Here is a 14169-nt window from a genome sequence, read left to right as displayed (position 1 = left end):
GCAGGAACTTCACCATAGGATACCAGTTTAAATCCCTCCATCGCGTACGTGAACCAGGACTTTGCAGTCAGATTTACAATCATTAGGAGTTACTGAAGCTGTCATTCAGGAGATGGTCACCTGAAATTGCAAAGGGAGTAGTTTTGAGGCTATGTAGGTATTGCTTTTTAGAAGATACAGTCTTGATCCAATTACCTTTAGATCCTCTCCCCTTGTAATGGCTTCTTTTTAAGTTAACCTGTTGCCTTGCTTCTCTGCTTCTTCCTCTTCCTATTATTATTGTTGTTGTTATTATTGCTATTATTATTATTATTATTATTTCTTCTTGTTGTTGTTTTGGGAGGTACTAGAGTGGTATTTTTCTGCTGAGTGGGAGAAAGAAATCGCCTCTTGTTTGGTGAATGTTCCCAGGGTGGTGGGGTCTGTTTGTGGAACATTCTTCTAAAGCCGCCAATGGAACTTCTAAGGAATATTACCCAAACCTGTAGTATTAAACAGTTCTTCAGGTTGCATTTTTTATGGTTTTATGTTTTGAGTTTACAGGTGGTGACATTTTCGTTTGGTTTTGCAATATGTTAAGTAAGGTATATTTAGTACAGAACGAATCCATGATATTTATTTAGCATGGCTGCAAAGACTGGGAAGAATGGTCTTGCCAGAATGGTAACAAAAATAACTAAGAAGAGGTCTTAGTCCTCTCTTCTTCCTTAGCTAAGTTGTGTGCTTACAAATAATCACATAAGGCTAATTTATGGTTTGTATTGTTTTGTTTTGTTTTTCCCAGGGTATGGTCTTCATTGCCACCGAGCTATCATCACCATCTGCAAACTAATTGGCATTAAAGACATGTACGCCAAGGTTTCTGGATCCAAAAACTTGATTAACATTACCAGAGCTCTCTTTAAAGGCTTAACACAACAGGTAGATTGTATTCTCAGTGTTTCTGTACGTTAGATCAGGGGATAGAACAGGATTGATATTGGAATAGATTGTAGTCAAAACGGTTTATATTCTAGGCTTAAAATGAAATAATTTTCCAAAGAGCAACTAAAATCAGCATGTGGGTAATTCCTCAGCAGTTGTACGAAGTTGTCAAGTCAGAACTAGCTGTATGTAACTCTGCCTGTTCCACAGCCAAGTGCCTCCAAGGGACATCTGAATTTCTGGGCTTTCCTTTGTAGCATTTTTGGTGACATTTGAAAAACGATGGGCAGAGGAAGTTGTAGCCTAGCTTGGTTGCTGTTACCTATTTGTCTGCATTCTAAGTTTTAATTGTCTAAGGACCAAACATCACAGCTGCTTCTATTACTAGTATAATTTAAATCTCTGAAATAAGTCAGAGAGGTGGTGCCATTTCCTCTAACTCAAAGTGCTCACATTGGAGGTGTCATTCTCTGAGCCACCTGCCTGTAGTTGGTGGAAAAATCCAACATGCAGCATCTCATCTGACTCCTTTGAACACCAGCTTTATGATGAGTCAGTCCTTTGGAAATTCCTGGTTATCTCGTTTGGTTGTAGAGTCTTGATAGCTCCCAGGATTTAGCTGCTTGCATTCCCAGTATAGCCCCGCAAACCGATAGTTGTCAAATCTGTCACCACATCCTAGACAACTCTTCCAGTTTTAGGGGGTTATGATCCTCTTCACCTAATATGATTGTTACAGATGCTTATCAGTATCTGAGGTTAATCAGGAGGTCTGTCATGTTTTTCAATGCATTGTCCCTGAGAAGTCTTCCATAGAATGAATAGAAGAGTAGAAGAAGGGCCTGGCGCATAGATTATTGCTTTGAGAGATGTGCACTTGATAGATTTTCTTGCCTGACCTGAATGGGAAAAACTTCCTGTTCTTAGCAGACATTTATTCTGTAAAATCTGAGTGTTAACAAAATTTTTATGTGAGGAAGAGGTATAGTTGGAAATCATGTTAAATTCACATAATTATATTAGCTAATATTACCTGTCAGGGCAGTAATAAGGACTTTACTGTTGTCAGAGCAAAATTTATATCCATATAAAGATGTAAAAATGTTACAGCATGTTACTGACATTCTGACATGCATTCTTATTAGCAGAGTGTGGCCTCTCTGACCAGATCCTTTGCAGGAGCAAGTTCTTCTAGGATGACATTGTAATGCTGTATATATCTGCACTGAAGCTACCTAATTCCTGATGCTTATGAAGTTAGCTCATTTGAAACCCATGAGGATGAGCCTAACAAGTCATTTAATTTACATAGTGTTTAAACCGTTCATTAGTAAATTACTTTTTTTTTTCCCTACCCCGTATACCATGTAGAGTTTGACCCGAAGTGAACCAACATTGTGCATCATTGCTTTGGTCGTCTTCTCTATTTCCTACTCCCAGGAGACTCACCAGCAGTTAGCAAACCAGAAGAATCTCTACGTAGTGGAGTTCCGAGAGGAGCAGGGCCCTCTGCCTATTGTCGTGGCACTGCCTGAGGGGCCTGTTCGCAAGGATCCTGAGCCTGAAGATGAGGTTCCAGACACAAAGTTGGAGTGGAGTGAGGTGAAAGAAGCTCAGGGAATGAAGAAATCTCCCTGGGTGAATGTCAGACGGACAATATGGTAAAAGCTTCGGTCCCTCTGTCTCTTGTGCTCAGAGGTGCAACTGGGAAAGCCCAACCCAAATGGACAGGTTGTCTAGGGTTACATTTCAGAGGAGGGCATCAGTAGCTCTCTCATGCCATTCATATTGCAGTCCAATTGCTGCCATTCAGTAACACTGTTTGCCTTCCCACAGTTCTTCTGACCACTTCCATGACTAGGGATGTTCAGACAGAAACAGCCAGTGAACATAACATGACTTTGCATTTACTTGATTCATGAAGATGATATTTAATCCAGAGATCCCGTGTTTCTTTCACAAGCTCTTGGGAAACAACTAAAAGTATAAGATTGTGAAAGAAATAAAGAATCTTCAGAATGAGTTCAGCGTAAGTTTGTTGGGGTCTTTGCAAAATGCCAATTTCTGGGATATCCTGAAGGAAGCAGCAGCAGTGGGTTTTAATGTGTGCACTCTATACCTCCCTAGGCTCACTCCTTATGGTGAGGGAACTCTGAAATCAGAAAGTAGGAGTTATGTATCTTTCCAGTTTTTCACTATGAGAGCAATCAGGCATTGGAATAGTCTCCCCAGGGAAGTGGTGGATTCCCCTTTTAAGGTTCAGCTGGACAGGGTGCTGGGCCATCTTGTCTAGACTGTACTTTTGCCAAGAAAGGTTGGACCGGATGATCCTTTTGGTTCCTCCCAAACCTGGTATTCTATGATTCTGATGGGGAGAGAAGGGGGTCAAGGTGATGGTAGACAACAACTGGAGTTGTGCAATTCATGCAAGTCAGGGAGTTGCCCAGTTATCTGAGGATAGCCACCCCACAATCTCCTGTGCGATACTGGAGTGCTTTTTGACTGACATTGGAAGTCCAGTCTAAAACCTGCAATCCAGCCTTTCTTATGGTACCCTCCTCTGTACGTGTGCTGGGATAAGACCTAACTTTATTTTCTGCCAGTTTGGTACTGAGCACAGTAGGGTCTTGGACCCTACCCAGAACTCAGAAAGTACTACAGCTGTTAGAGAATTAAAGGAGGAAGAGAAATTCGACGATGCAGAGCAGCCTCTCACTGGAGATGGGTAGACCTCTTCATGTAGCAGATCTCCAACTGAAGCGCCCAGAGGTACGTGCTAGATTCTGTTAGCTCACTGGTTTGAAAATCCATCACCCAGTCCCATCAGAAGGTAAGCAGACTCTGCATTCACATGCTAGGACACAATGCTCTACCTGGTAACTCCATGTTTTTCTCTTGGGCATGGCAAAAGAGACAGTGGGACCCAAACGATGTTTTATCACAAAGTATTAGAGCAATCTGCGCTATAAAACAATTCAGGAGTTAACTTCTGTGCCTCCCAGTCTGTGAGTGCTTGTCATAGCATTTCTCTCTATGCCAAAATATATTTCTACCACCTGTTTTACTTCAAGAATAGCTTGGGAGTTTACCTTTGACGTTGTGATGCTAAAGACACTTAAGAGCATTATTTTGCATTTATTTCAATGCAGGTTTCTAAAAAGAGCAGTTATGTAAGTTGGTGCAAAAGGAGTTGCGGTTTTTGCATTGTTGAAATTTGCCGTTTGAAACTGGAATACATTCTTAAGTGTGGTTATGTTATATCATTTTAATGTGCTTTTCTCGCTTTATGGTTTTTTGCTCCTGACTTATTTCTTGCTGGTTATTTTATTTTAGACTATGGAAATGATGCTAGACAAAAAGCAAATTCGAGCTATTTTCTTATTCAAGTTCAAAATGGTTTGTAAAGCAGCAGAGATAACTCGCAACATGAACAACGCATTTGGCCTAGGAACTGCTAACGAACTTACAGAGCCAGTGGTGGTTCAAGAAATTTCACAAAGGAGACAAGAGCCTTGAAGATGAAGAGCATAGTGGCCGGCCATTGGAAGTTGACCAGTTGAGAGAAATCATCGAAGCTGATCCTCTTACAACTACTTGAGAAGTTGCCAAAGAACTCAACATCAACCATTCTATGGTCATTTCGCATTTGAAGCAAATTGGAAAGGTGAAAAAGCTTGATAAGTGGGTACCTGACTGAAAATCCAAAAAATTGTCATTTTGAAGTGTCCTCTTATTCTACGCGACAACAACAAACCATTGGACTGTGACATGTTAGAAAAAGTGGATTTTATATGACAACTGGTGACATTCAGTGGTTGGACTGAGAAGAACCTCCCAGACACTTCCCAAAACCAAAGTTGCACCAGAAAAAGGTCATGGTCACTGTTTGGTGCTCTGCTGTTGGTCTGATCCACCACAGCTTTCTGAATCCTGGAAAAACCACTACATCTGAGAAGTATGCTCAGCAAATCGATGAGATGCACCAAAAACTGCAACACCTGCAGCCGGCATTGGTCAACAGAAAAGGCCAAATTTTTCTCCATGACAAGGCCCAACTGTACGTCACACAACCAACACTTCAAAAGTTAAACGAATTAGGCTACGAAGTTTTGCCTCATCCACTATATTCACCTGATATCCTGCCAATTAACTACCACTTCTTCAAGCATCTCGACAACATTTTGCAGGGGAAAATCCTTCCACAGCCAGTAGGAGGCAGAAAATGTTTTCCAAGAGTTCATTGAATCCCAAAGCATGAAATCCATGACACTACAGGAATAAACAGACTTGTTTCTCGTTGGCAAAAATGTGTTGATTGTAATGGTTCCTATTTTGATTAATAAAGATGTGTTTGAGCTTAGTTATAATGATTTAAAATTCACAGTCCAAAACTGCAATTACTTTTGCACCAACCTACTAGTAGGGTGAATGTCATTTGCCTTTTCGGAACTTAAAAGAAAATAATATATTGATATAAATGCTTGTGTAGATGTTTTACCCAGCATACAGTTTGCTCATCACTCACAGATAAAGCTGACTGCAAAATGAGAAACATCAGAAATTCCTGCATTTTCCGTGGAGCTGGCCATAATTTTCTATTAAATTTCTTTGCTTTCAGACAAAGCAAATTCTTCTTCTGCAGTTCAGAAGATGGAAGTGCTTCTAACTCATTGCATCACTGGAGGCAAGGTATCCATTATATACACATATTTGAGGAACAGCTAACATTGAAGTTAAAAAGCTATTAAATTAAGGAAGAGTAGCCAAGATTACAATCTGGGCATAGTTAATGAGTTATATGTCTGTAATCTTGTTTTTTTTAATCACAGGAGCTAAGCTTTTGACTGCCTTCAGGTGGATAGTCTGTTTTAAGTAATGGCCAATTGCCTGCTCTCTAGAGCAGATGACTGCAGACCTCCTTGTTTTGCTGATGAAGCAGAGGAGAAGAGCAGAGATGGAAACTCCAGTTATACTACCAGTTGAAAGCTGGTGGTGGCCACAGCTATGCGGTAGGCCTGTTTTTAACAGTGTGATGGAACTTATAAGTGGTCTGGAAAAAAAAGGGCTGATTTGTGGCTGTTTAAATGGGCTGCTACAAGTGCAAACAAATCCCAGGAATGGGGAGGATGAATGAAATGGCCTGACGAGGATGCTGTTGGATATAAAGTGCCAGCCCAGCTGGGTTTGGAAATACCTGAGCAAACGCAGAGCCTGGCATGGAGCAGCCCCATATGTTGGGCCAGGCTGGGAGCAGCTCTGCAGGCAAGGACTGCAAGTGCCTTGTGGTCAACAAACTGCAAGGGCCAACTGTCTGCAAGCAGCACTCAGCAGAGCCAGCATCTCATGTTCTCAGGAGCCACACTAATATGAAATTCACCCCAGACAAGTATCTCCATGGGAGAAGGATGAAGTCTGTAGTGTCCATCATGACCAATGTTTTCTGTGGGATGACAGCCAGTTCTCAGGCCAATGCTATCCTTGGGCCTCTCTGTGTGAACAAGACTTGGTGTGTGCATATGGTAGATGGTCCATACATCCTGGGAGATTACTTGAGCTCTGGGTAGCATCTTTCCCTTCAGAAGCACTGAATGGCACACGTCATGCCATTTTCCAGGCAGCTACCTTGGGCTGCCCAGCTTCCAGGATATGTGCATCTTCATGGCTGTGTTAAGATGATAGGCAGGCTAGACATGATAGGCAATGGAGATCTCAGGGTTATTTTTTAAAATTTTCTCTTTTTTCTCTTCTTCCCACCATGTAGGGAACATGCAAATTGCTGCAACTCACCTGGCACCTGACCAGTGCCATTCAGCAGCCTGATGCAACAAAGCCACACCTCACAGTGTCACTGTCCTGTGCTGGTCCCATCAGCCCTGTGCCAAACAGGGACACTCGTTCACCTACAAGCTGTTCAGCAGCATGGAGTTGAAGTTAGGACCACACTGGGAGGGTTTCAAAGCTGCAGCACTCCTTGGTATTAGTTCATTTGGATGTTCTTGGCCCTGTGGTGGCCTTTCTCTCTGCCCAGCCCTCCCTAGGCAAAGACTTGGCTCCAGTTACACAAGGCCTCCCTCCCAACACCATGTCCCCAACCTTGTCTCAGCCCACTCCACAGCTGCACTGGGGCTGATGGACGCTCCCACACCAGCAGCACCCAGCTCTTTTTTTTTCTATGCTGTTTTACAGCAACTTTAATGCTGGGGGGAAGCTATCTCAGCAAACCAGGTGGGGCCAGAGGGAAAGGGATAAACAGGTGAACTAGTACAGACCTGTGTAAACTGGTGTGTGGCAGGGAAAGGAGAAGCAAAGGGCAAAGCAGAAAGAATTCAGGAAGAGACATGGGTGCATTGCCAAAACATAAACTGCAAAAGTGATGGCCCCAAGGCACAGGGGCATGGATGTGAGGGGGCAAACAGCACTGCTTGGCACAGAGGTGCTGGCCACACCTGGGTGCGGAAGGTGGACAGAGATATTGCAAGCCAGGGTCCAGGTTATGACCACAGATGTCTGCCTTTGTAAACAGAGTCAATCAGAAAGGCATCTTTGCATTTTAGTGCTAAAAATCAAGCATATTAGTAGAAGCAGGGCAAATACAGGCACCAACCCTCCACACACACACCCCCCCATGATGATTTTGAAACCAGTTTCAATAGGTGCATTTAAACCTTTAGAACCCAGTGACATTGTCAAAAGTGGCTGTGACTTCCCTCCCATTCTGAAAACAGGGTTTTTTTCTACCTCTGTTGCAATCAGCTTACTTTTGTCACACTAACACAAGCAAAACAGGTCAGGCTGGTTTTTCAGCAAGGAAAAAAAACAAGGAAAAAATATATATATATTTTCCTCACACTGCAATTAAAAGCTTCAATACCAAGCCATGGTCACAGATCCCTTCTGGATCTGAAGCAACAGAAATGCCTCCAAGTCAAGTTATATTTCCCTTCTGTTCTCTAGTCCTTGTTATTATCCAGGAAATTCAGACACAAACTGAAAGGGCTAATTTGGTACCACTGTTTATTAGGCACTTCTAACATGTGAAAACACCCCTTCTTGGGTCTAAACCCCATTTAAATTTACTCAGTGTCATAGTTTAACCCCAGCTGGCAACAGAGCACCATCCTGCTGCTCACTCTCCATGGTAAAAGTGAGGAAACTTACGGGTTGAGATAAAGACAGTTTAATAAGCAAAGCAAAAGCTGCACACACAAGCAAAACAAGGAATTCATTCACTGCTTCCTATGGACGGGCAGGTGTTCAGCCACCTCCCGGAAAGCAGGGCTCCATCGCATGTAACAGTGACTTGGGAAGACAAATGCCGTAACTCTGAACGTTCGTTCTTCCTCCTTCTTCCCCCAGCTTTAGATGCTGAGCATGACATCATATGGTCTAGAATATCCCTTTGGTCAGTTGGGGTCAGCTATCCCATCTGTGTCCGCTCTCAGCTCCTTGTGCACCCACAGCCCATTCGCTGGTGGGGTGGTGTGAGGAGCAGAAAAGGCCTCAACTCTGTGAGCCCTGCTCAGCAATAACAAAAACTTCCCTGTATTATCAAAACTGTTTTCAGCACAAATCCAAAACATAGCCCCATCCTAGCTACTGTGAATAAAATTAACTCTACCCCAGCCAAAACCCACACACTCGAGTTAACACTCTGGAGTAATTTAAGCATTCAGATGAACATGATCACTGAGATTAACCTGAGTTGGTTTAGCCCCTGGCTACAGAGCCCCACAGGCTCCCCTTGCCAGAAAAACCCTCTCGTTCGTTGCCAAGTCTGTACCTCCTTCTTAGGCATTGCCCTAGCACAGTGCTCCTGAGGCTGTACACGGTTGTGTGCCTGTGTGCAAAGGGAAAATAGCAGAAATGACTCTTCTATTTGCAAAATTACAGCAAACCCATCTTTATTGGCAACATAGTGCTGGCATATGCAAGACCAGCCGTGCACCAAATACAGGAGTATCTGCTTAGACAAGATGTTATTCTAATCATCCATACAATTCTCCTGCAGTCTACCACACAACTCCTAAATTGTATTTTGTAGGGGGATTGAATACAGCAATAATTCCTGGTATTATGGTTGTGCCTCATAATTCAGCAATACCTTCCAGGGGCTGCAATAACTCATATTGCTCGAAGCAAGTTAAATATTGTCCCCATTTCTCATTACAAGTCAGAGATGGCATTTTCAGAAACTGCATGAAAATGTTTTGGTTTTGTCAGAGCACGTTTAGGGAGGGAAACAGGCTTACACAGACAGCAATTAAAATGACCTGGTTTCACACTCATGCTCCTTAATGCTGGTTGTTCAGGCTTCCCCTGATGGCAACAACCCTGGAGGCATAAAAGTGTGGTTCTGAAAGATTTTTAGCACCTCTAACCCAACTATATTCTTCTTTCTAAAGCTGGATGTTTTTCTACTTGTGCTCTAACTACCAACATCAAATTGTACCAAACCCAGAAGAAACTGAAGGGAAACAAGTTGTCCCAGGATATAGCTTTCTCTGGCAGGCTCTTAGTCTTCATTGCCATAGTCCCACATAAAAAGCTGCTTGTTTATAGTATATACATTAAAAAATAAAACCCAAACTGAGCCTGGAAACCGCAGCCATTGAGCAAATTCTGTGCTCATGGGGTGACCACAAGACACACTTGAAAGGAGAGGCTCTTAGGATGATTTCCATCGCAGGAGTGAGAACACACTATGGACCACATACACCAGGGTAGCTAAGAATGCAAATACCTACAATGGAAAAACACATCAGCCAGTTAATATTTTATTATACAGTATGAGTTCCTGCACTGAGCAAACACCTTGAGATGCATGATATTTCTATTGACTCTTGCATGTTTGGAGACATTCATGCGTAGTAGGACTGGAACTTATTTCTTTTCCCCCCTCCCTGAATAGTTGGTTCATGCAAGGATTTGCCCTTGAGGCTGTTCCACAGTCACCTCCTCACCTTCCTTCCCCTACTTGCCAGGCACTCACCACAGCAGCTATGTTCTCTTGGTACAGGTGCAGTTGTTCAGAAGGCAAAAAGCTAATGATATAGGTGGTATAGGCTTCCAACACGGCAGCACTGAGATAGAACAGAGCTGCTATCTCCTGGCAGATGGCATCCTAGGAAACAAAGATCACACAGTCATTTCCAAGAAGGGAACACACTGCAAAGGGGAAAAAAAAGGAATGCCCGCAAGTAAACCCCAGCCTGCAATTTGGGGTGCAGTAGCAGCAAAGGAGACAACTGTCTACCAGTGATACCAGGGAGGGGAGAGGCCATGCAGTCACATCCACTTACCAAGGTGACCCAGGAGCTGCTGCCCCTATGTATCCCACAGATGTAGAGACACAGGAGGGTGATGGACATGATGAAGCAGAACACAGACACAAACATCACCCAGCCTTGCAGCATAGGTAATGGGACCTTCGAGGATGCCACCAGGATCCAGACAAGGCCCCCAAAGACCTGCAAGTGAAAGTGGAAAAGAGAACAAACATGGGATAAATTGGTTTATCCAGAGCAGAGCCAAGATCCATGCACACCTCTAGCACTGCACATGGAAATAGCCCAGGGATGCCTTTGAGTTCTTCCCAGCCTCCTCTTGAAACTGGGTATTCAGCTGGAGTGCCTGCCTCTGATCTTGACCCAAAAAAGGCCTTGCTGTAGTCTTGCCTCCTGCTGTCACCACTATTCATGCCCACCCCACATCAATGTGCACAGGATACAGGATGCTGGGTTAGACACCTCTGAAGGCCAGTTTTGATGAACAGGAGGCTTATTTCAGGAGGGCAGGGTTGTTTCGCATCCAGTGTAGCAGGCCTCTGAAAGAAGTGGTATCAAACCCAGCTCACCTGCACACACGGCACAGACATGCAGCCTCATGAAGGCCCCAGACATGGCCTTAATGAAGGCCACATGCAAGTGTCACCCTGAAAGGAGAGAGAACAGGTTGAAGAGAGGTAATACAGCCGGTTTTGCTCTCTGAGGTCAATGGTCCCAGCTCCTCTTGGGAAGGGGAACTTGTGTTGCTGCTCCAGCTATTTCAGTTATGCTTTGTTAGCTACACCAGAGCTGCACAAGGTCCCGACTTCAGGTCAGGTAGCATGTGGGACCCCATCCTTCTCAGGCAACCTTGGGAGTTTGCTATGGGTTTCCTGGTGAGGTGAGGAACACAAGGTCTGCTACATCTAGACTCCATCCTTTCTCCACCAGAAGATTCCTACATAAGAGGATGAAAGCACAAAGTCCAATGCTGAGGAGTGTCCAAGCTGCAGGTGGTGGTTTTGCACTAGAACGTACTCAGTAGCTTTTCTCTGCTACAAATCAGCTCAGTTGTTTCTTGAACCTGTACAAAATTTAGTCTATGCAACACCCTATGATGAGCAGCTCCTCAGCTGAACCCACACTGTGTGGAGATGGGTGCTGCTCTGAGGACCCATCCCTCATCACTGGTTGGTCTTGATTTTTCAGGCAAATCTCCAGAGGTAAGAGACCCCCACTGACTCTAAGACCATTCTTATCACCAGTGTCTCCTGGGCCAGCCTAATCCAGTATGCAAGTACCAACTCACACAAGTCACGGCGTTTCCATTTCCTTGGAGGCATTTTGCAAGTGGAAAATAAGCTTCTGATGTATGATGCTCAGAAAATCTCACATAATTTTTGTCACCCCACATTTGTAGGAAAGTTCCATTGTGCAAATTTATATATTAAATCAATGATGTGGTTGAGACCTTGCAAATATCTGAGTGAAAATAAGTCTTCCAAAGTGCTGTTGTTTTGCTGTCTCTTGAAACAACGAAAGACTGTCACTTGAACACTAATTCAGTCGCTGTAATAACTCACATGGCGAAGCTAAAGATTCTGGAGAAAACCTTATAGTTGCTCCATTAAAATCCAATACAATTGGGGTGAGATATGAGGTTGAAGGAAGAAGTATTGCTGTAATTTCTTACCTCTTCCTCTCTCTCCCTTCTCCAGGATGTGATTTCTCAGGCAAGTATGTTTGACGTGGTTTGATTACTGACTTCGGTTTTATGGTGCTGCTGTTCAGCAGACCCATAAAAATAAGGAAAGGGTCAAGAGGCTTTCAGTAACAACCCCCAGTAGGTTGGGAACAGCAGTCTAAGAAAAACTTATCCCTTAGATAGCCTTTTACAATGAAAAGCTTTGCAGGGCAATGCAAAGCAATGCAGAGCTTGTTTCAGCTTTTCCACATAGGCCTGGCGATCCATATATGCCAAAAGCTTTCCAAATAAAATACAAGAATTAAGCCCAGCCTCACAGAATAAAAATAGTAGTTCCTAATCAGTACATCTAGATGTGGCAATCATCTGAGATGCAGGCAGGACTTCCGGCATTTTTGCAACTGTCTTAGCATTTGAAATGCCTTTTTTTTTTTTTCAGTTACCATAGCAACCCACCACAGGCAACCTCAGATTCCACTAAGAGAAGCTGCCTCCTTTGTACACAGCAGGGCTAATACAGTTGTACAACCTAGAATTATACACTTCTGGAGATGGAGAAATCTGGTTATGCAGTATTCCTCTTTCCGGATGGTTCCTGAGCCTTTAGGATCCACATTTCCAGATTTTACCCAAACCAAAGGATAAGGTGCTTATTTTTGTCTCATTAAGCAAGCTGCCTTGCCAAAACCCCTGAAGACAGGAATTACAAGGAGTTTAAGGCACAGCCAGTACTGTAAGCATGTCAACACCCATGGCACATTCAGCACCAGGACTAACACAACAAGGCAAGAGTGACCAGCAAGCATCTGCCCAGTCAGAACCTCCATAGGGACTTTGCACCCTCCTTCATGCATCTGCAGAAATCTGGACCTTGCTCTCAGAGCCTGGACACAGAGATCAAGCCCTCAGAGCATATTTGAAGGAACCATTACTTTATCCACAGTAATGCCTTCTTTAACCAAATTCCTCTTGCTTGACTGCTACCATAAGGAGAATGAAGTAAACACTGAGCACAGACTGAGTTAAGTGACAGAGAAGGATCTGGTCCCAGATAGAAAAGTTGAATTTTCTAACATTAAATAATCTGAGTGCCATCCTACAACACTCAGCCAAACCCCTCAATGCTAGATGAAAGCACTCGGGCTTTGGAAAAAGACTCTCAAACCGTTATGAGAAAGCAGGTTGCATGGGCAGAGGAAACAGGGAAAAGGTTCTGGTTGAAACTTTCCCTCATTAGATCAGTGCTCACAACAACTGCTTTTAATCGCCTGTGGCAAATCCATTAAGATTAGGATCTTCACATGCTCAATGAAATTACAATACAAGAAGAAGTTACAAGGTGTTTGTTCACTTTTGCTTACCCACACACCCAGGTCCAGCACTCTGCACCTCCAGCTCAGGAACATTGCAGCTAAGCAATACAGCTTCACCAACCTAAGCTCTTTGCTGCTTTGAACAATTCCCTCAGCGAGCCTTTACCCCCTGCTTTAAGCAAGCAGTTTATCCTCTGCCTGTATCAACCGCCAAAATCATCTCCCAATTAATTAATCGGCTCAATTTAGCAAGCTAGTTTAAACACACCAGCAACCCCCTTCAACTTTGTTAGACAGGAAATTACAAAAGGTTTTCAGAGGCACCAGAGAAATACTCAGCAGACTAAAGGAGAGATTCAGAGACTCCAGCTGAGGGCTTGGGGTTTTGCAGGTAAAACAGGCATCAGGGGCTGCCCCCAGACCCGTATATCTCCTGAACCACACACTTTGTGTCAGATCTTATCCCTCAGACACCTGCAGCATTACGCGTGCTGGGTGCCCCACAAGCAGCATCTCTCCTCCCCAGTGAAAAACCAACACTCACAAGTTCAGGAATGAAGAGCACATCTGGGAGAGTTGTCAGGACAGCCAGGCCGCTGGGCAAAGATCTGGTGGAAGGTGTGGAGGACATTGCAAGCCGCTCCTATGGTGACTGTCAGCCGCTCTGGTTCTAGCTGCCCGAGGTACCTGCTAAATGCAGCTTGCTTGCTTCCCTCTCTCTCTTCCTTCTTCCCTCCCCTTCTGCTGCCAAGTGAAGACAGGTGTGAACAGCACAGGTGTGGTGAAACCCTCTGACCAAGGGTCACTTGGTGTTTGATGGGAGCCACATGGGAGTTTTCAGGAGATGTGGGCAGCCCTGAGGCATTTTGAAGACAGCTGTCTCTACACAAGCTGAGCATTCAGGGCAAGTCCCTGGGTGGTGATGGGTGGCACCAGCTTACATCTGAAGGCAATAGGGAAGACC

At 44.0% G+C, this 14169-nt stretch overlaps 2 protein-coding genes across 3 annotated transcripts in view; one reads left to right on the top strand and one right to left on the bottom strand.

Moving 5' to 3' along the window:
- The window catches only part of MRPS5 (mitochondrial ribosomal protein S5), a 70032-nt gene extending 64651 nt beyond the window's left edge, over positions 1 to 5381 (top strand). The window contains exons 10-12 of one of the 2 annotated variants that reach the window (XR_014183512.1): positions 785 to 921; positions 2365 to 3693; positions 4258 to 5319. Coding sequence is in view for 1 of the 2 variants with exons in the window: in XM_082047296.1 (XP_081903422.1) it covers positions 785 to 921; positions 2365 to 2589 (362 nt within the window). In the remaining variant the exon portion in view is untranslated. Of the gene's footprint in view, positions 1 to 784; positions 922 to 2364 lie in introns of both variants that reach the window. The other variant, XM_082047296.1, reaches the window with a different exon arrangement.
- Positions 5382 to 8679: 3298 nt separating this feature from the next.
- On the bottom strand, positions 8680 to 13910 carry MAL (mal, T cell differentiation protein (MAL blood group)). The gene is made up of 4 exons (XM_082047297.1): positions 13750 to 13910; positions 10224 to 10391; positions 9914 to 10045; positions 8680 to 9664 (listed from the first exon to the last, which is right to left on the bottom strand). The coding sequence occupies exons 1-4, from the start codon at positions 13834 to 13836 to the stop codon at positions 9590 to 9592; spliced, it is 462 nt and encodes a 153-aa protein (XP_081903423.1). The 5' UTR covers positions 13837 to 13910; the 3' UTR covers positions 8680 to 9589.
- Positions 13911 to 14169: the final 259 nt, after the last annotated feature.

This window comes from Streptopelia decaocto (genome assembly GCF_964273445.1).
Source record: "Streptopelia decaocto genome assembly, chromosome: 3".
Classification (NCBI taxonomy): Eukaryota; Metazoa; Chordata; class Aves; order Columbiformes; family Columbidae; genus Streptopelia; species Streptopelia decaocto.
This window is presented reverse-complemented; position numbering and strand designations above follow the sequence as displayed.